The following is a 21,064-nucleotide window of genomic DNA, read 5'->3' on the forward strand; positions in this document are numbered from 1 at the left end:
TGCTGGGCAGGAATATGGTTGGCTGATGGTCACTGGGTTTTTATTAGCCATTCTGTGAAGGTGGTACCCAGCCACCTCCCTCTCCTAAAATATTATTTGCCTCCTGCCATGAACGGTTTGGTCTGCTTGGCTGGAATCGCAGTGTCTTTTAGCCAAGGGCGCAGGCAGGTTTAGTCATTCTAGATCTATCCCTGTGCAATTGGCCCACACACTCCAAATGTTGCGTAACCCTGAACAATTTGTTACTTTTTTTTCTACATTGTCCAAATTCATCCCGTGTGTAATTCAGAGAGAGGCAAGGGGAACGACGCCAGGGCTGTAAATGCCTATTGCACGTATGTTCCCAAGTGGCGCAAAGTTATTCCCACTCTATTGTTATTTGAGCCCCATTAGTGCTCTCAGAATATGAATCTCCGATCTAGGGCAAGGCCTGGAGTCTTTGCCCAGCTCAATGAGCGCTCTGCCTGAGTAAGGGGCTCAGGGCTGAGTCCAAGGAAAGCTCAGGAAGAATAGGAAGAGTGAGTGTATGAGATTGACAGCTGGCTAGACTTGCCCCTAGCCCACGAGCTGCTAGTTAGCAATGAGCGTGGCGTGTCCTCCTCCTGCCCTGAAGCTCCTCATATCATGGAGAGTCTGATGTCATAGGTGACCATGTTGAAATTGTCCCAAGCGAAGAGCTTTCTCTCCGTGGGGTTGTAGTCCACCATGCTGCTGTACCCATAGCGGTTCTCGAAGCGGATGCTCAGTGGCTCGCTGGTGCTGGTGGCCGTGTGGTAGGCAAAGTTGACCGTGGCGTCTGGGGCTGAGTAGCTACTGATGGTGTACAAGGTGCCACAGATCATAAAGGAATTGGCCACGGCTTGCTTGCGGATGTTGGTTTCCCAGGTCTGCTCAACCTCCAGCGTCTCTGGATCCAGTTTGGAGAGGACGATGGCCCCTTTGGCCTTGTCTGTGCTGTATGTCACCCACAGCCCCATCTCATCAACAGCTAGGTCAACGTCTGTGTACCCACCCCAGGAATAGGGGAATTGGCCATGGTAGCCAGCACTGGGGATGTCCTTTTGGACTGTGATTGTTTCTGTCTTCAGGTCGTACTTGGCCACCGTCCTGGACTTGCGCCGCTGGAAGTACAGGGAGCCCCTGTATATGATGGCTCCAGTGCTCTCCATGGACCAGGGCAGGACGTGGACCTTGGAGGGATAGCCCTTCATGAACTGATCAGCGTCGTCGTATTCAAAGACCTGGCGGATGTCAGTGCCAATGGCATCGACTCTCCAGGTGGTCTCGCGGGTGTAGGGGGGAACAGGCTCTGGGTCCTTCATCCACACGCCATACTTGCCAGCAATAGTCTCAGCCCTGCGGAAGGTCACAGGTTCCCCCACCCAGACCAGCTCTCCACACCCTGCTCAAGGAAGAAAAAAATAATTCAGTTATTCTGTCTGTCACCAGTGGCAGATTTCCTACTGAAAGGCTAAAATCCATGAAAGCCACACACACCCAGCAATAACTAGCAGGAAAGATCATTTACTGGATTCTAAGTAAGTAAATAATTCCATGAAGCTGATTGAGGAGATACCCCCTCAATTTATCAACAGCAGCCTTCCAGCACTTATCAACACACCGGCATTGCCCCCTAGGCTATGTTCCTAAGCAGTGCAGGCAGACAGAAAAAAGAGGAGATGACAAGGAGAAAAGAAGCAGGAATGATTGTCTGTGAAGAGAGATGGGGGAAAAACTAGGTGAACAGTTTGGAAGGGGATTTCACAGCATGGACTTTCTTGCTCTAGTGATATTTAAAGGTTTTCATGATGTGGTTAAGATGAAAGACCAAGATGTTCATCTCTTTTATTTTTTTTCAAGTGGGACCTCAGCTGCAATAGCCCAGGCACAGTGTTTTAATAGACCCATTTGGGTTTCCTAGTAACATTTCAGGTAGGACAGGGGAGCGTCCGCAATATGAACTCTGATCTGATGAGGCAGCTGCAAAGAGTCTCAACCGTTAAATCCTAGTTTTAAAAATGGCTCCTGACATCCAGCCAGTGGAAGTCAGAAGCCAAGGGTGGAATGTCCTGGGGACCTATTTTATTTCTGAAAGGCAGAGGCTGGGTTGCAGGGCTTAGATGGACAATGTATAAAGCACCAGCATGGAGTAAAACAGTTACAGGAAACCAGCCCAGAAAGAGTAGGAGTCTTTGGCCACAATGAACAAAGTCAATGAGAGGCAAGCTCAGAGGGTGCTTTAACAATTCTCCTGCCCACCATCTGCTACCACCCTTCCGTAGTGGACTTCACCAGGGGTGTTCCTTTCGATGGCCAAAGAGGTGGTTTACAAGCAGTAGGAGGCCTTCCCTCTTCCCCTGTCATACTCCATCTAACAGCACCAGACACAGGTACGTGAACTGGGACTGGGAATGGACCCAGGCCTCCTGTGTTCCAATGCAGAGCGCTTAGCTACAGGCCACTCAACCAGCACCATCCCTTCCATCGCTCTACCTCTGGGATTAAGAAACAGGTCAGTGACCCCTTCCAGGTGCTGACATAGCTGTGGACAATGCCAGATCTGTCTTGGTGGAGGCCCATTGTGGTGTCATACCAAAGCTGAATCTAGGGCTTGTTTCCATTGTGCATGGGCCATAAGGCCATTTTTGGTATCGCCAACCCGGCAGATTCCAAAATCCTGAGTCTGACCCTCCACAATCATGAGATTATGGTTTTAAACAACTTTTGTGGCTGCTTCCTCTTTGCCTTGGGATTTTTGGGCCTTTCGCGGGCTCTCGCTTCACCTTTTCAAGCTTTTCTCCACTGCCATGCAGGCTAGAATCATATTTATTTAAAGTAAAGCTGAGCTGCTCATGCCTACAGGAGCTGGGACTTTTGGGAAAATGCCAAAGTGTGTGCAAAGTGACAAAAGCTGGCAGCACAGCAGGGATGGGCTAATCAAAGAAAAGTGATTCAAGTTCACAGTTTGTTGCTTAACCAATAATAACAGAAGGAAACATGGCATGGCACCACTGACCTCATTTTAAGAGCAGCCTCCTGATTCTATTAGCTCTTACAGCTAGGGGGAAATCCCCATAAGTTGTGTACGAAGTGTTATGCTTTATTACTTAGAGATGGGCCTGACCCCCGGGTTCTGAGTGATCCTGAATTGCAGAGTGGTGGACATGCAGACCCTGCTCTGAATTTTGTATTTGGAGTCCTCTCTGATGTAGTTGTTCGGGGACTGCCTAAGGACAGCGTCAGTGAGTGCCTGAGAAAGTTGGCCCAAAGAGACTGAGTCATTTCCAGAGGACAAGTTCAGCTCTGCTCCCTTCTCTGCCATGGGGCAGACCTGCGGCTAGCCAGATTCCAGCCTGGGCTCATGGTCTGGAGGTGCTCACAGTGAGTCTGGCTGCTGGAGCAGGGGTTTGAACTCCCTTCTTGGGTCTGGCACAAGGTGGCCATATCCTTGCCTGGATTGCTTGGGGTTCAGCAAAGGACAGAACAGACAGGCTGGCCAGGGTAAGGTGGGGAAATGGGACGAGAGAAGGAGGCAGAATAAGAAGCAATGATGAAATAGAACCAGATAAAGGAGCTGAGAGGCAGAGAAGCTGATATTCCCCAGCTAGGCTCTTCCCTGGTGCGGAGAGTGAGGGCGACAGTATAGGAGAGAGGGTCGGGGAGGAGAAGAAAAGCGACTGCAGGGATGGTGCTAGAAGGACGAGGCCTAGCTGTATGAACCCGCAAGGAGGGAAAGGCATCAAGGTGATCTTTGTACCAGTGGCCATGTCCCCAGTGGCAGGGTGGCTGGGGGAGGGGCGCTCCTCGAAGACGCTGGAAGCGGGCACCTCCGTCAGCTCAGATTTCAGCTCCTGATAGTCAAAACTCTCCAGATCCCACTTGGAAACTGCAGGGAAGGATGGGAATAGACACGGTGAGGGTGGTGACAGGAACAGGGTGAGGACACAGCTCAGTGAAGCGTAGAAGCGTGTGTACATGCTCCTGGGCATGGCCAGATGTGCCCTCTCAGCCGGGCACACACACAAGCGCAGTTGCACACATGATTACGCGCAATCTCTTTCACACGCACTCAGCAATCCACTAGCCCTGCCATTAGCATGGTACTGTACATGGGTCAGCACGCTTCTGCCTTGTGTCCTGGGAGCTGGAGAGCAACCTTTCTTTGAATCCAAACACTGTTCCTCCCTGCCCCCACATAGCAAAGTCAGCACTGGGTGCTGATGTCAGAACCCCATAGTAGGCGGGGCGGGGGGGGGGCAATCTGTCCCCGTAGAGGTCTCCTCATCCAGCCCAACCCACACTTGGCTGGCCAAAATGGCCTCTCCCCATCATGCCAAGACCTGCCCTGTCCTGGGATAATAAGCAGTTATTATTTAGTTGTATTATCCTAGCACCTAGGAGCCCCAGTCACACCCCAAGGCCGCATGTGTGATAGGAGCTGTACTGTAGCACCTAGGAGTGCCAGTCATTGACCAGCATCCCACTGTGCTAGGTGCTGTACATTGGGTATTACAGTAGGGCACCTGTCCCGGATCAGGCCGCTAACTCTATTCTCCTACAGCTTGGTGGTATGTGTGCCCATGCCTGGCACTCTGTAACGCTCCCCTGTGGGTCTGTCACACTATGCCCAGCCCTTTGCAAGCACTATTCTTTACCCACCTTCAGCGCAGGTCAGGGAAGCTACTCTGCTCGGTCTTCAAACACCGTTTGCCTTTGCAGTGAAAGTTCTGCTTGCAGCCAGGATGGCATGTGTGCCACAGGCGTCTCTGGCTTTGTGGATGCTTGTTACGGTTTTACACTGCTGCTGAGGTCTAGATGCAGCGTCATCCAAAAATCCATACCAGCTAGTGGCAGAAATATCGGATAGCTCCCCTATTTCTGCTCGCTGGTAGAGAATGAACATGCAGTGGCTTCAAAAGGGACCAACCCTGGAGCCTTTGCTTCTGTGTAAAACAAACATTCAACTCTCTTCAGATTCCTGCTTAATGTCAGCGGGCACTGGGGCACGGCAGTGGGCAGGAAGGGTCTTTCCTTCCTTCAGAAAGTCACTGTCAGGACAAGTTCAAGGCTTGTTAGCAGCATAAATCTAACTCACTGCACACCACTAGCAGTGTCCTCAGTTCCTCTTTCATTCTGTCCACTGAGCTTGTCCGCTCCATTTGTATGACAAGGCAGCACATTGGAGCTAACTGGTGTCTCGCTGGCTGAATGGAGCCAGGGGACTCAAGGCAGACTCAGCGAGGAGTGACAGTAGGGAAAGGAGCAAGGCTGTACAGCTGTAGCTGTAGCAAAATCTAGTGCCTTGCGGTTCTTCTTACAGGGTCCCCGAGGAACATGATTCTAATTGTAAGCATGTTGCAGTGACACTTGTTCCCCTCTGGATGAATGTTATCGAAAATAAATTATCTTTAATACAGGTAACACTGGGAGCCTAACAACTTGGATAACGTCCCCAGCATTACATGGAGAATTCCAACTGACAGGTCAGGTCCAGCTATTTATTACCCATCATAAACTGTTTTAACTTAGCCATGCTGGAAATCTAAAGGGCAGAGAAGGCAATGGCAAACCCCCACAGGCTACTCGGTCTTTTGAACCAATCACTTCAGCTCCTAGTGCCAGGGCCTGCTCAGCATACAGTGAGATTTCAAACAGAGATCTGACCAGTTGCAGGGGTGCATTTTAAAACTCCCACTGGAGCAGAGTTAGGCCATCGCTGAGGGCTTTTAGCATCAGATGTCTGGCCAGCGCTTTAGGACGAAAGGAGCTACGCAGTATAAATGCAAGACACCGTAGTTATGAGTTTGACAGTCATGACTTCTCACAATTCCCTGTTTAATTCTAATGCTTGGCAAAGTGTTGTTGTGACCGGCGTCCTATGAGGGCCAGCTATGGTCACTCAATGAGGGTCAACTGCAAAAGATGGGGCAGCCAGACCCCCAAAAGCTGGCAGATATGCCAATACTTAAATTTACCAAGCTAGCATAAAACAGCTTCTTTATTACCTTACCGGTTACTCAGAAGTCCAGACAACACAGTTCCCTTAAAGTGATCCAGCCTCAGCCTCCATCCAGGTACCCATGTCAAATATGATGAAAATTTCTGTAAATCTTATTTCATCATATTAAAAGAAAAGGTTCTACCAATCCCAAAGGATCGGACACATTACCCCCTAGGTTATCGAATATTCCAGATCTTACCCAAATGCACTCTACAGCAAATTCTTATTAACTAAACTAAAATTGGTTAAAAAACAAAAGAGAGAGAGAATGGTTAAAAGATCATTATACACTGAGATTTAGATTGATAACAGAGATGGTGAGCTTTGTAGTTGCAAAGAGTTCCTTTAGAAGTCAGTTCATAAGTTATAGTCCAATGTCCAAATCTCATATTCAGGTCGTACCAGCATAACTGGGACCTCAGTCTTGCGACTCAAACTTCCCCAGATGAAGCTTAAGCAGATCTGAGATGACAGAATCAGGACCCAAGGATCTTTTATACAATTTCATGTCCTCTTTGACAAGCTGGCAGTTCCTCCGGGAACAAAAGGTAATTAGGATGATTTGAAGGAGGTCCATCACCAGTACTTAACTATAGAATTAACATAAGGCAATTTGCTTGTTCCTCCACTATTCACAGTACATTTCAAAGAGAGATGAATATCGAGATATCCCATGTTTACAATTCATTTAGATGCTAGGATGTTCTTTTGATCACTGAACTATCAGAATACAGCCTAGACAGGGACTGTTGATTACGTTGTGGAGTGTGTGTGTGTGAAAAACACAAACATTATCTCCCCACATGTCTTTTGAGGGTTATTTAATTTGCAGGATGTTTAACCCTTTCTGGCCATGCATCACAGTTGTACTTTCAGCTTCCCTTGAAGGGAAAACCGCACACTTACAACTAACTCATTTCTGCATAGTGCACCCTCCTGCTTTATGCCTGACATTGCTTTAGGGCTGGAAAACCTCCCTAGGGGCTCATTAGCAGTAGCTGACTCCAGCCACAGGTATTTCAAAATTGGCCCTGGGACAAATTGACCAGCAGCTGTTTTTCCAGAAAATGAACCCAGACTTGCAGCGGGGAGGGGAAATACACTTGCCCTGTAGTTTTAAAAGCGATCATTCCATAGGCACTCTACAAAGCGCAGCCAAAGAGCCTGGGTTTCTCATTCTTTTGGCCATGTGAGCCCCAAGTAGGCAGGGCACATAAGCGTGCCTAACTTTAAGCATGTGAGTAATCCATTGAGATCAATGAGACTACCTGTGAAATTAGGCCTGTACTTAAGTGACTTGTGGCCATGGAGAATAATTTTACACAGGGATATTAGAGAAGGGGCTATATATCACCAAAGTGTGTCTGTGCATGCGTGTGCGCTATCTGAACATGGATCTCAGTTTCACAGCTGGACCCTCCCTATAAATGAGTCAAACTCAATTCTGAAGGTTCTAAAAAGACGTACAGAACAGAGATCTGCTTTCAGGGGCTGGCTCAGGTTTGCCAATCCTTTTGGCCACCAAAATATTGGCATTTCCCTCTTGACCACAGTGCCTCCTACAGTGTTGGAAGAGAACTGCAGGCTAATTGGACTCACCCAAAGGTTTAGTCTGACAAGTGGTGGTGCTGGTATGGGCCAGGGGGCCATCTTTGCTGGTTACTCCTCGGGCCACAGGTCAACCCATTCAGCCCTGAGCTATGATAGCACAGGAGTAAATGGATATCTCGCCAGCACCAGTGTGAAAAGCTGAACAAAGCCCATTTAACAGCAGGGTTCCATCTCAGTGCTGAGTGATAATCCTGCCCCGCCCACAGAAGGTGCAGGAGGCCTCCTCTACCCCCCCGCAGGGTTTAGCTGGGCTTTGTGGGCACTGAGTGGATGCTGATTCTCAGTATCCTGTGTCCATCATCACCAGAGACCAGCACCATTGCTCTCCATTGTGGGTGGAGCCTATCTTTCTGGCTCTCCGTCCCCCTCTAGTGGCTGGACTATGTAGGGGTTTATGAATCCATTACTAGCTTTGAGCTAATAGAGCTGGGGCTTTAGCTCAAGTAGTCAAGGGTTGCAGTTTGCAGCTCCTAAGGCCCCCTGGGTTCAATCTCCACTCTCAATTACCTGCCCCCATCCTGAGAGTTGGGGAGGCATGCAAGCACAGCCCCAGAACAACAGCAGAGGACGCAAGGTGCCTAACTGCTAGCCCAGCAAGGCCAATGTGTGTTTGGTTTTCAGACGGTGCAGGGACAGTTAAGAGGGGGATAAAGTGGAAATAAAGTTTATTTATTTTGCTGCTGTTAGCAGGTCCTTGTGGCCCTTTAAGGGAAACTCAGATCAGTTACAGCCTGGCTGCCTGAGTCAGCCCAGGCAAAGGGAATTCTGGGGCTTATAGTTCTCACAGGAAGTATGGGATGCTAGGCAACAGCAAGGCCTGCTGGGAAATGGGATGAGGCTATAAAAGCGCTTTCTTCTGCTCAGGCAGTGGGAGTCTGAGAGTGGGGATAGCTGTTGGGTGTAGTGGGTGTTTTGGGCAAGAAGTGCCCTGACAGAGGTCAGCAGGGGCTGTGTGGCCAGTCCGGGAAGGGGGTGGGTTGGAAAATGAGTGGAAAGGGCTGGAAAAAGAAGGCCTAGAGCAGCGGTTCTCAAACTGTGGGTTGGGACCCCAAAGTGGGTTGCGACCCTGTTTTAATGGGGTCACCAGGGCTGGTGTTAGACTTGCTGGGGCCTGGGCCTGAAGCCAAAGTCCGAGCCCCACCGCCCAGGGTGGAAGCTGAAGTAGGGTTACCATATTTCAGCAAGCAAAAAAGAGGACGGGAGGAGCCCTGCCCTAGCCCCGCCCCCATCCTGCCCTAGGCCCGCCCCTGCCTCTCCCACTTCCCGCCCCCCTCAGAACCCTCAACCCTCCCCCCGCTCCTTGTCCCCTGACCGCCCCCTCCTGGGACCCCTGCCCCTAACTGCCCCCCAGGACTCCACCCCCTACCTAAGCCTCCCTGCCTCTTGTCCCCTGACTGCCCCCTCCTGAGACCCTCCCCCATCCTAACTGGCCCCCTAGGATCCTACCCCCTACCTGTACCCTGACTGCCCCAACCCTTATCCACACCCCCACCCCCAGACAGACCCCTGGGACTCCCACGCCCCATCCAACCACTCCCCACCCCCTGACAGCCCCCCCCAGAACTCCCGACCCATCTAAACCCCTCTGCTCCCTGTCCCCTGACTGCTCCGATCCCTCTCCCCCCCCCCTGCCCCGACAGCCCCGCCCCCAGAACTCCCAACCCCCCCCCCGCTCCTTGTCCCCTGACTGCCCCCTCCTGGGACCCCTGCTCCTAACTGCCCTCCAGAGCCCCACCCCCTACCTAAGCCTTCCTGTTCCTTGTCCCCTAACTGCCCCCTCCTAAGACCCCCCCACCCTAACTGCCCCCCAGGACCCTACCCCCTACCTGTACCCTGACTGCCCAAAACCTTATCTACCCCCCCCAGAAAGCCCCCCCCAAACTCCCGACCCCCCCATCTCTTGACTGCCCCCTCCAGAACCTCCCTGCCCCTTCTCCGACCCCCTGGCCCCCTTGTTGTTGGCCTTCGCCTAACGTCTCTGTGAACTTGCTCAGGAACGGCCTGAGCCGTTCGTCCCGGCACGCTGGGCAGCAGGGGAGGAGGAGCGGGGGAGGAGCTCCAGACTGCCGGAGGCGATCTGCGAATGCAGGGAGGGAGGGAGTGATCTCTGCTGCAGGGGAGAGGAGGGGGAAGCGGAGGAGGGGCTCTCTCTGGCTGTCGGAGCCCCATGTAAGTGTCACCATCTGGCCGGCTGCCCTGTTAGCCGCGCGCGCTCTGCATGGGGGGGGAGTCCGGACATTTACAAATTCCCCCCAGATGCTATTTTTAGCTCAAAAAGCCGGACATGTCCGGGGGAATCCGGACGAATGGTAACCCTAAGCTGAAGCCAGACTGATTCAGCCCTGGGCAGTGGGGCTCAGGCTTCTGCTTCAGCCCTGGGTGGTGGGGCTCAGGTTCTAGCCTCCCTGCCCAGGGCTGCAGCCCTCAAGCTTTGCCCCCTCTCCTGCAGGGCGGTGGGGGTTGGGCTTTGGCCCCACTGCCTGGGGTAGCAGGGCTCAGGCTTCAATCCCCCTTCCTGGGGTCATGGAGTAATTTTTGTTGTCAGAAGGGGGTCATGGTGCAAAGAAGTTTGAGAAACCCTGGTCGAGGATGGGGGCTGTGAAGGGAGGGATGAAAGCAAGAGAAGGAAAGAGCCTGAGCTAGAGAAGTGGGGTGAGTTTGAGGCCTAGTGTGTGCAGATGATCTAGGGGCTTCCAGAGAGGGAGAAAGGAAGCCCCCCCTTTGCTCTCCTGTATTGAGGTGGGAAGCCAGGGCAGACCCTGGGGGAGGACAAAGGTCCGAGACTCTTCTCAAGAAAAGAGCCCAGGGAGTGCAAAGAGCTGCCCGGGTGTGCTGTGGAAAGGGAGATGGAGACTGTCCTCCAAGGGCAATGGAAACGGGGCCACGCCAGAGAGGTAAGCCAGACTCCTGCACACCTACTAATGTTCTGGGCTAACGTCACCCTGGTGTGCAGGTTTCACCCCTCTGAGCCCATAGGAGCTGTCACTCTGGAGGAGAGCACCTCCCGTGGGCAGGCAGGTGGTATTGCACCAGGTGCTCAGTGTAAAAGCAAGGCAAGGCGAGCAGCCTCCTGTTGTGCAGGGTGTGCAGTTTGATAAGAGAGCAGGGGCACTGCAGACACCTGTCTGCAGTAGGGGTGCAGGAGTAGGGCCCTCTTCTGTGGCAGTGGGGAGGGCTTCATCATACTTTGCCTCCTGGTGTGTGTGGAGTTCTCTGCCTTCGAGGACCATGCTAGCTCAGGGGCTCTCTAAATCCACTTGAGAGACGCCTGTTGGGCTGAGTTATTGGGATGGTATATGTGCAAACAGCAGTGATAGCTGGCTGGAAAGGTATGGGCACTGAACTTCAGCCAGGTCTGAGGGAGAGGAAGAGAGGTGTCCTGTCCTGGGGTGTGTCTAAGCCACGAGAGGAAACAGGTTGCCGACTGCTTGGAGTAAAGGAGTTTCTCAGGGATTCGCTGCCTCCTTCCCCTGCCTCACTCCCAATACAGTCAAGTCACTGACTGGAATGACTCCAAGGGGCAGAAGGGCTGTGAGGGGCTGCTGTCAGGTCACATGACTGAGTACAGTGCTAGGGGGTAACCAGGCTGGTACAGCCGACCCGCAGGATGTGATCGCTCTGGAGTGTGGTTGCACTTCCTTGTGCCATGTGGAGAGGTTAATGGAGCCTGACGGTCCCACAGCCACCCAGCCCTGTGGCCAGTCTCCTTCCCAGAATGAATTAACTCCACTGGCCAGAACAGAGATGCTAAGAAACCCTCAGCACTTTGCTCTGTTCTGATCAGGGGCAGGGACAGATTTTAAGTGTCCCTCTCCCCAAAGCTTTGGGGGGGGCGGGGTTTGGGATTCAAGGGTTCTGTTCAGGCCTGGTTGTAAGGGAAACCCTTAGAACAGGGCCCCAGAGGTAGTTGTAGCAGGACAATGGGCCAGTCGAGTGTCAGAATACTTTAATCACTGGACAGGGCACCATGATCCTCTTTCTTGCTGGGTAGTTTCTACTTTGCATCCAGGGATCCATCAGGGCTGCTCTTGATTATCCCCTCCTGGCTTGGCTAAGTTCTAAGCTAGAAATGTCTGCAGGGAGAAATGCACATTATGGTGTAACTTCACCTTAAGGTGCCTATGGCTTGTGTGTGGGTGTTTGACATCTCAGGAGCCCTGAGATGAAGCAGCAATTCTGTATTTGCCCAGATGAGCTGAAGATGAGACACTTTACAATGGTTCCTGTGACGGCAGAGTGGTGGATTGGTGACTTGGGTGGCACTTCTGTTGACACCGCTGGACGTGGGGAAATAGAGGGAGCTGGACCGTGAGCTGGTGTAAATCAACCAAGCTCCTTCGATCTATCCCAGCTGAGGGGCTAGCCCCCTGCATTTTCCTAGCCACAAAACAATGTGTCCATTTCTCAGCCTTGGGGACTCTCTTATTCAGATTAAGGAAACAAACAAGATCTCCAGGGGAGAGGGTGAGCACACAGCAGTCTGCTCAGTAATACTCTGCAGCTGAACAGAAACACAAAATGACAGCTGCCCCTCAAGGGTCTACAGCTATATTCCTGGTGCCTTACTGATTTGTGTTAAGGTTCCAGCCAAATCTTCAGAAGTGGTCACTGAGTTTGTGTTGGACTTTATCTGTGTGGGAGCCCTGTGCGTCCCTTGTCAGGAAGGGCAGCGCGCGGCAGCTCCTCATCTATGGTTGACCCGGTGGAGTGCCTAGTGTCTGGGCATGATGTCACGGGGTGGAACGTGTGGCTGAGCAGGACTGGGCTCACTGGATGGAGCTCGAACAGCGCTGAGCGTCTCAGATACCTGCAGTGGGACAGGCGCAGCGGGATCTGAGTCCTCAGAGGGCCAGGACTCGCTCTCTGGGTGATTCAGCCCTTTTGTGTTGAGGCTGCAAAGCAGCTTAAGGGCCCCCTTGGGAATATCCCTGCATGAGGGAGGGCACAGCTGCTGTGGCTGGCTATGTGCATCCCTCCTACTGGGTCCTCTGGTGTGGGAGGCATGTCGGGGGGGGGGGGGGAACGGCATAGCTGAGGCTTTCCCATAGGCGCTGACTCTGTGGGTGCTTGAGGCTCAAGCACCCACTTAAAAAAAATAGGGGGTGCTCAGCACCTGCAGGGCTGGATTAATTTTCTGTGCGCCCCAATGCCTGGACTGTGGCCCCGCTCCCTGCTCCGCCTGTGCTCTGCCCCAAGCCCTTGTCCTTGCTCAGCCTCTTTCCACCCACACTGAGCCTCTCCGCCCTGAGGCCCCGCCCCTGCTTAGCCTCTTTGCCCCAAGGCCCCACCCCTCCTCCACCCCGAGGCCCTGTCCCCACTTAGCTTCTTCCTCCCCGAGGCCTAGGGTGACCAGGTGTCCGGTTTTCAACCATATCACCTGGTCGAAAAAGGTCTGTGGCGGCTCCGGTCAGCATTGCTGACTGGGCTGTTAAAAGTCCGGTCGGCAGTGCTGCGGCGCTAAGGCAGGCTAGTCCCTACCTGTGCTGGGGCACAGCGCTGCACCCTGGAAGCGGCAAGCAGGTTCGGCTCCCAGGTGGAGGAGCCACGGGGCTCCGCACGCTGCCCCTGCCCCAAGCACCGGCTCTGCACTCCCATTGGCCGAAAACCAGAGCCCCCTCCCACATCCTGAACCCCTCATCCCCAGCTCCACCCTAGAGCCCTCACTCCCTCCTGCACCCCAACCCCCGCCTCAACCCACAACTCCCTCCTGCACCCCAAACCCCTCATCCCCAGCCCCACCCCAGAGCCAGCACCCTCAGCTGGAGCCCTCCCACACCCCAACTCCCTGACCCAGCCCGGAGCCCCCTCCCGCACCTTCAACCCTTCATTTCTGGCCACACCCCAGAGCCTGCACCCCCATTTAGACCCCTCACCTTCTCGCACACCCCTGCCCCAGCCCAGTGAAAGTGAGGGAGAGTGAGCCACCGAGGGAGGGGAAATGTAGTGAGCAGGGGTGGGGCCTCTGGGAAGGGGTGGGGCCTCGGCGCAGAGGCAGGACTAGGGTGTTCAGTTTTGTGCCAATAGAAAGTTGGAAACCCTACTGAGGCCTTGCCCACCGCTCTCACGGGCAGGGAGGAGGCGGAGAGGCACACACACCAGCAAAAACAAAAGTCCGCACCTGTGGGCTTTCCTTTCCCCCAGTTATCATCAGGAGACACAACCCACAGGAGAGTTGCTATAGCTGGGATTCTAGTTAGGGCCCCCGTAGGGCTGCTCTGACCTGCACTCCAGGTCCAGCACTTCCCCTGTTGGGGGTGTCTGGGAACTGGGAAGTCACTGCTCCCATCCCAAGACTCCATGGGCGGCAGGTGAAGCTTCCCCTGGGGGAGGCTAGCTCCCCGTCCCTCCTCTTCCACTTGCAGCCCCACCCACACTCCGCCCTCCCTGCTCGCCGTATGCATCCCTCCTCTCCTCCTTCCCCCCTCCTCCCCACTCGCCCCCCCCACTGCTCGCCACATGCATCTCTCTCCTCCTTCCTGCCTCCTCCCCACTCGCTCCCCCCCCCACTGCTCACCACATGCATCCCTCTCTCCTCTCCTCCTTTCCCCCTCCTCCCCACTCGGCCCCCCCACCACTGCTTGCCACATGCATCCCTCTCCTCCTTCCTGCCTCCTCCCCACTCAGCCCCCCCACCACTGCTCGCCACATGCATCCCTCCCTCCTCTCCTCCTTCCCCCCTCCTCCCCACTCAGAACCCCCCACCACTGCTCACCACATGCATCCCTCCCTCCTCTCCGGCCAAGCAGGGGAGGGGGGGAGAGGAGGACGCAGCAAGCAGCAGCGGCCGGGCCAAGCAGGGAGGGGGCCAATAGGCAAGGAGAGGAGGAACTAAGGTGACCAGATAGCAAGTGTGAAAAATCGGGACAAAGGGTGGGGGGTAATAGGAGCCTATATAAGAAAAAGCCCCAAATATTGGGACTGTCCCTATAAAATCAGGACATCTGGTCACCCTAGGAGGAACTGATGAGCAGTGGCGGGGACTGCCAGAGTGGGGGGTGGAGTGCTGGAGAGGAGCAGCCAGGCAGCGGCGGGTGAAGAACGCTGAGCTTTATATGCGCCATGCAGGTTTCCGGGCGGCTGAGGAGGTAGTATCTGCTACTCAGTGTCTGCCGTCCGGGTTCACCCGTAATCTCCCTGGGGAGTCCAAGGGACCTGGGAAGCTAAGAAGCAGATACCGCCTCCTCAGCCACCTGGGGAAACTGCATGGCGCATAATAAATAAGCAAAAACTTCCAGCCAAAGCCCATTCCCAGCCGGGAGGGAAAGAAGCGGGGCCACCACGGCCCAGGTGTCTGGCAGCAGGGTGGCGGTGCCTGTGCCAGGGGAGGCTCAGCACGTTCACAGGGAGGAATCGGGGTCTCACTGAGGTTGCAATGTTCTCCTCTGCCCAGCAGCAGGGTTTCTAGGTTCTTGCCTGGCGGGAAGCTCTGTTTAATGCCCAAAATGCTTGCACGTGGGGTGTCTGTCCCATAGCTCCCATCTCGGGTAAGAGCTGTAACCTGCTGGCTCCCAGCTCCATTAATCCCACGTGTCCCAGGCTGCATAGAACAGGAATGGGTTCTCTCCTGCCAGTGGGCTGGTGGAGAAGGGGAAAGGAATTGGAAGGGCAGTGGTGAACTAGGCACGTTGGGGAGAAAGAGATGGGGGAGAAAGCAACACTACAGCTTAGGATATAGTCCCCGGGGCAGGGACAGACACCTGCACAAAGGCACGGCAGAGGGAATGCCAAAGAAAGGCACTTCTGGGCGTCTATCTGTTGGAGCCAGCTTGTCGGTGGGCTTGGCTGCAGCCGAGGGACTGTGCGTGCGTATTGTAACTCTTCCCCTTCTCTGCAGTGGGAGCTGGGCTCTGGCCACTAAGTTCAGATCTGGGTCTGAACTCCCTCGAAGTGTGGGGGCATCTGGGTCTGGGCCTATCTCTAGCTAGAGCCTCAGCCCTCTTGGGGAGGTGGCTCCCTGGAGTCTATTGCTGTTGATTGTTGCTACTGAAGCAGCTGGAAGCTCCAAAGGGGATCACAACCCCATTGGGTTAGTTACACGCAGCGAGACGGCCCCTGCCCCAGAAAGTCTACCATCCCAGTGGACGAAAAAAAAGAATGGGAGACAGATTAAGTGATGTGCCAGGAAGTCTGTGGCAGAGCTGGTAATTGATGCCAGGTCTCCTGGCTCCCAGTCCAGTGCATTAACCACCATCCTTTCCCTTCCAGACAATGGTCTAAGGACAGGAATCTAGGCAAGGGAGACTTATTTCCCACACCCCAACCGTACGCTCCAAGGGACAGCCACACACGTCCAGGTGCAGACTCTGCATGGGCATCCTCTGCTGCAAAGGAGACAGCGAGGCCGTGTGGCCTAGTGGGGCTCAAAGGGCTGAACCAGGAGTAAGGGAAACTCAGTGTGAGACTGGGTAAGTTCCCATGAACCTTACCTTCTTGGGAGCCTCGCTGGGAGTCCTGGGCGGGCGCCTCGCTGACCTGGTGATGCTGGCTGGCCCTCAGCCGAGCTATCTCCTGGGTGTTGCTCTCCAGCCTCCTTCCCAGCTCAGCTTTTTCCTGCTCCAGTCGCCTCTTCTCCTCTTCCAGGAAGGACTTCTCCTGCCCAAGGGTGCTGTAGGCAGCCTCCAGCCTGCTGATTTGAGACTCCTGCTGGGCTCTCTCCATCCTCAGCCTGTCCAGCTCTCTCTGGAGCTCCTCAGCAGAAGCGGAGGAGCCCCCTGCCCCCAGCGCCACGTGCAGCTGGGTCACCAAGTTCTCCAGGAGGCTCAGCCTGGCCTTGGCTGACTCTAGCTCCGAGCGCTGCACGTTGCTCTCCCTCTGGAGCTCCCAGATGGCTGATGTTGCCTGGCCCAGTTCTGGACAGCTGGCCTCATTCGGGCTGGGGACGGCAAATGAGTAGATGCATCTACCGTTCCTGTCATTGGCTCTCCTGAGATGAACTGTGCTCCCCAGAGCCACCCGGGCCAGGCCCACTGACAGCAACAGCCAAACCATGAGCATCTTTGTTATGGATGCTGCCCCCATCAGCACTGCACACGGTACCCGTCAGTGCCTGGGAGAGCAGAGCTGCTTCCTGAGCTGCTGGCTACTAAGTGAGGGACGCCCGCCAGCTCACTGGAGCTTCATTTATACAGCTGGGACTCGGGGTGGGCGGAGGGAGAGGGTTGCTGTGCCAGAGCCATGGAATAACAGGAACCTTCCAGAGCTGGCTTTAGAACTTCTTAAAGGAACAGCATCTCCGATCTCACCTTCCCTCCCGCTCGCAGCCGGACTCTCAGCAAAGAGTGCGGTGGTGTTCAGACTCGAGCAAATGTTCCACGTGGGGTTGGGGCCTCTGGATGTAAATCAGGAGTTGCTCTGCTGAACGCAATGGGATGATGCTGCTGTAAAATCGGTGCGAGCGAGAGGGGAACGGAGCACTAGGGTTTTCTTTTCCAATGATAACCTGTCACGCTTGCCAGCCCAGAGAATCGGTGTATTTAGGGATGTGAGGGAGGAATTCACACTAGATTGCTGTCTGTAAGAGAGGATGGGCTGGCAGGCAGAGAGCTGGGTCATGCAGGCAGTTGCTGTCTGAGTTGGGTTAAACCTCCGAGTTCTACACGTGTAAGGCCTGTGTTTAAAAAAACCTGTGTAAGGGGAGGTAGCTAGCTAGCCACCTCAGTACATACCCATACGCTGTTCCCCATATGCTGAAGTAGAGAATTCACTACTATTGGTATCCATGCTAGCGAGATCAAAGCTAGTTCAGGTATGGGTCTCTGTGCTGCAGTCACACACCTTGACTGCGGTGAAGACCTACCCCAAGAGACAGAGGCTGGGAGAAATGTAGCTTCTTTTTTCCCTTAGCAGTTCTAGGAGTGTCAAATCTGCCCGCCCCTGGTTCTGCTGGAGCGTTCATTGGAGGACTCGGGTGGGTTAGGATGTTTCCGAACCCTTTGCTGAAGGGAGGGCTTGCTCAAACTTGACCAGCACCAGCCTTTCTCCAGTCCGGGGCAGGTGTGCGAAGCTCAGCACGTTTTTTAACAAGACAATTTGTTTTTTTAACTGCTCAGAATAAAAATCTTCCTCCAGGCACCTGGGTCGCTGCCCCAGCAAGGAGACCACGCATGATCTGGAGAAAATCCACCAAGTAGTGAATTAGTGAGTTCTGACCACAGTTAGTGATACTGCCACCTGCTGGGTGACTGGGGATATTAACCTTTTGTAACCCCACTGCATCTCATGAGACGGCAGTCAGAGGGTGTGACTGGAGCACATGTAGACGTACCCAAGCTAGCTTGGATTTAGCTGGCTCGGGTACGGGTAGCCATGAAGCTGCAGCAGCCCGTGCTTCGATGCAGGCTAGCCGCATGAATAATCACCCAGGCTTCTTGGCAGCTTCACCGCTCCGGCAGCATAGCTAGCTCAATTCAAGCTAGCTCGGGTTTATCTCCATGAGCTGCATCACTCGGCACTCCTCTGTGCCAGGCCTTTACTGAAAGGCACTGCTGCCAGGTGAGACCATTGAGCATCACGTTACAGACCTGCATTATAAAGCAAAGGGCTGTGAAGCGGAATAGCCGATAGGTGGACTAACTCTGGAACATGTTGTTTGTGGCATGACCAATAACCAGCTCACAACAGGGGTATTAGGAAAAATAGGCTGGACCCTGAAGGCCAGTGGATGGTTGCAGGGCTCCCCTGCTTCCCAAGTGAGTATTAGAATACAGAAAGAAGTACCTCCAAGTAAAAATGCACACCAAAGCATAGCGATGAAATAATGATACCTCGCTCATGTATGGTGCTTTTCATCAGCAGATCTCAACATACTTTATGAAGGTTGGTTTCATTATCCCAGTTTTACAGATGGGGAAACTGAGGCACAGAGTGGGAAAGTGACTTGCCCAAAGTCACCCAGCCAGGCTAGTGGCAGAGCGGGGAATAGAAGCCAGGGGGGTGAAAAATCCACACCCTTGAGTGATGTAGTTCCAATCCAGTGCTTTGTCTACTAGACCACACCAGTAAACAGCAGAGACTAAAGACTTGTTTGCAGGAAATGTGGAAGCAATCAACACAAAAGTGTCCAGCCATAGGTCTGCAGTATTGTATGTGCACTATAGACTCATAGACTTCATCGAGTTTGACCTCCTGCACACTGCAGGGCACAGAACTCTTCCACTCCTGTAATAGATACTCCTGGGGGGATTCTGTGCCACTGCACATGCACAGAATTTATGTCCTCCACAGATTTCTTGCTTTCCTGCAACAAAATGACTTTGACGGAGAAGCAAAGGGAAGCTACAAGAGTTGTCATGCCACCCTCCCGAGCAGTATGTTTCAGGGGCCCAGGGTAGCCTGCAGAGCGGTAAATCACTGTGGGGCAGGAGGCGGGACTGGGGAAGACCCGGCTAGTGGCTCCTATCCTGTGCCAGGCTCAGCTTCTAGTCCCGTCTGGGCTGGAGAGGACGGGACTTCCTCTTCTCCTGCACAGCATCCAGAGCCGGGTCAGACCCACCGGCTGCAGGAAGCTCTGCAAACTCTCCCCCACCCCCTTCCTGCACCCATCGCTCCTCAGCTGCAGGGGGAGAGGTCCCTGTACAGGTAGCTGCTCCCCCATTCACCCAACCCCCATGCATCCAGACCCTCCTGCCGAGCCTCACCCCCCCACACTCAGAACCCCGCCCACGACTCCCACTCCTCCTGCACCTGGACCACCCAGACAAGCCACCGGCACCCAGATCCCCACCCCACCGAGCCCCAACCAGCTGCATCTGGACCCCCCACTGAGCTCCCCCACACCAAACCCCCCCAGCTGAGCCTCAACCACCTTCACCTGGACCCCCCTGCAGAGTCCCATCACTATTGCACCCAGAACCCCCCAACAAGCCCCTGTGCATCCAGATCCCCCATTGAGCTGCCCACACCCAGATTGCCCCCCACAAAACCCTCTCAATTCACACCTGGATCCCCCCACACTAAGCCCCTCCACACTTGGATCCTGCTTTGCTGAGCCTGCCTGCCCACACCTGGTGCACCTGGCATGGAGAGGCCCTAGGGTGTTTCTGGGGCAGGCCCATCCTTGCACTGTCTGAGGGTTGGGTGCAGCCTCACTGCTGAGTCCATGTCCTGGGGGGTGGGAGCTGCACAGTGATCTCCTACCTCTGTGCAGCCGGTGGCCTGTGCTCCCCAATGCCATGCTGGAGCCTCCACATTTATTTGACAGATATAATTTGCAGAATTTTAAAATAGTGTGTGCAGAATTTTTTTTTTTTTTGGCGCAGAATTTTTAATTTTTTGGTGCAGAAGTAAATAGACCCCTAACCTGTGGTTGAGTTAGCAAAGTCCTCAAATCATGGTTTAAAGACTTCAAGTTACAGAGAATCCACCATTTACTCTAGTTTAAACCTGCAAGTGACCTGTGCCCCATGCTGCAGAGGAAGGCGAAAACCCCCCAGGGTCTCTGCCAATCTGACCTATGGGAAAATTCCTTCCGGACTCAAAATCTGGTGATCAGTTAGACCCTGAGCACATGGGCAAAACCCACCGTCCAGACACCTGGGAAAGAAATCTCTGTAGTAACTCAGAGCCCTCCCCATCTAGTGTCCCGTCTCCAGCAGTTGGGGATTTTTGCTACTGGCAGTCGCCAAAGGGCCATTAAATGCAACCATATTGCAAAGGTGTGTTGCTTTGTATGCAAATTGCAAATATATAGGTACCCCCATATAAAAGCATATAGTTGGAGAAGAAAGCAGTGATGCAGAAACAGAGCTCTTTGCTCGGTCACAGTACAGTTACACAGCCAAGTGGTTGTGTACAACAAATCGGTTTGATACTGGAAATAAATAAACACAGAGTGACTCTCCGAATAGATACTGGAGTTAAGGGCAATGTAAGCCCAGCAGGTGTGTGAAAGTTGATTGACATCACAGCATTGTCTGGGAGATTGTAGTGGGGCGGATTGGCCGCCCACAGACCTGGAGGGGGAGGAGCCCTTCATTGAACCTTGGTGGGCAGAGTCACGCCATGCTCAACCCTCCCGCCGGAAGTTAGTGGGCAGGACCGGAAGTACAAAAGGTGGGCCGGAGAACTCTATTGGGAGGTAGCCGCTGGAGAAGCCAGATGCCTCCTGTGAGCTCCTGAGCTGGGAGGCTGCTGCAGACCCCGAGGGAGCCGAGGACTGGCCAGGGCCATTTACAGATCCAAGCACGGAGGAGCTGCAAGCGCTGACAGACGCCTTCTTCCCGGATGACCCTCTACAGAGCCAGGTACACCCTGAGGGGGAGTTAGGCAGTGGCCCCGGGGGAGCCGACCCCTGTCTGGCTGCAATGTTGACAGCGAGTGAGTCAGCGCGTTGTAGTCAGGATCCCCGCTGACCCAGTGGCAGACCGCTCTGGCACTGCTAGGGCCCTGGGCCGGGACACAGTGGAGTGGGTGGGCTGGCGTCCTCCCTGCCACCCCAATCCGTGGGTGGCAGTC

At 54.0% G+C, this 21,064-nt stretch overlaps 1 protein-coding gene across 1 annotated transcript; it reads right to left on the minus strand.

The window, feature by feature from the left end:
* Positions 1 to 617: 617 nt before the first annotated feature.
* MYOC (myocilin) lies at positions 618 to 16,630 on the minus strand. The gene is made up of 3 exons (XM_065410075.1): positions 16,039 to 16,630; positions 3,758 to 3,886; positions 618 to 1,402 (listed from the first exon to the last, which is right to left on the minus strand). The coding sequence occupies exons 1-3, from the start codon at positions 16,628 to 16,630 to the stop codon at positions 618 to 620; spliced, it is 1,506 nt and encodes a 501-aa protein (XP_065266147.1).
* Between the last annotated feature and the right edge of the window lie 4,434 nt (positions 16,631 to 21,064).

The sequence above is a fragment of the Emys orbicularis genome, chromosome 8, assembly GCF_028017835.1.
Source record: "Emys orbicularis isolate rEmyOrb1 chromosome 8, rEmyOrb1.hap1, whole genome shotgun sequence".
NCBI lineage: Eukaryota > Metazoa > Chordata > Testudines > Emydidae > Emys > Emys orbicularis.

Coding starts and splice junctions, on each gene's coding strand:
- MYOC (XM_065410075.1), bottom strand. CDS start 16,630: ATGGGGGCAGCATCCATAACAAAGATGCTCATGGTTTGGCTGTTGCTG. Junction 3,887..16,038: donor CCAGCGAGGCTCCCAAGAAG/GTAAGGTTCATG, acceptor CCTTCCCTGCAG/TTTCCAAGTGGGATCTGGAG. Junction 1,403..3,757: donor CACTGGGGACATGGCCACTG/GTACAAAGATCA, acceptor TTCCTTGAGCAG/GGTGTGGAGAGCTGGTCTGG.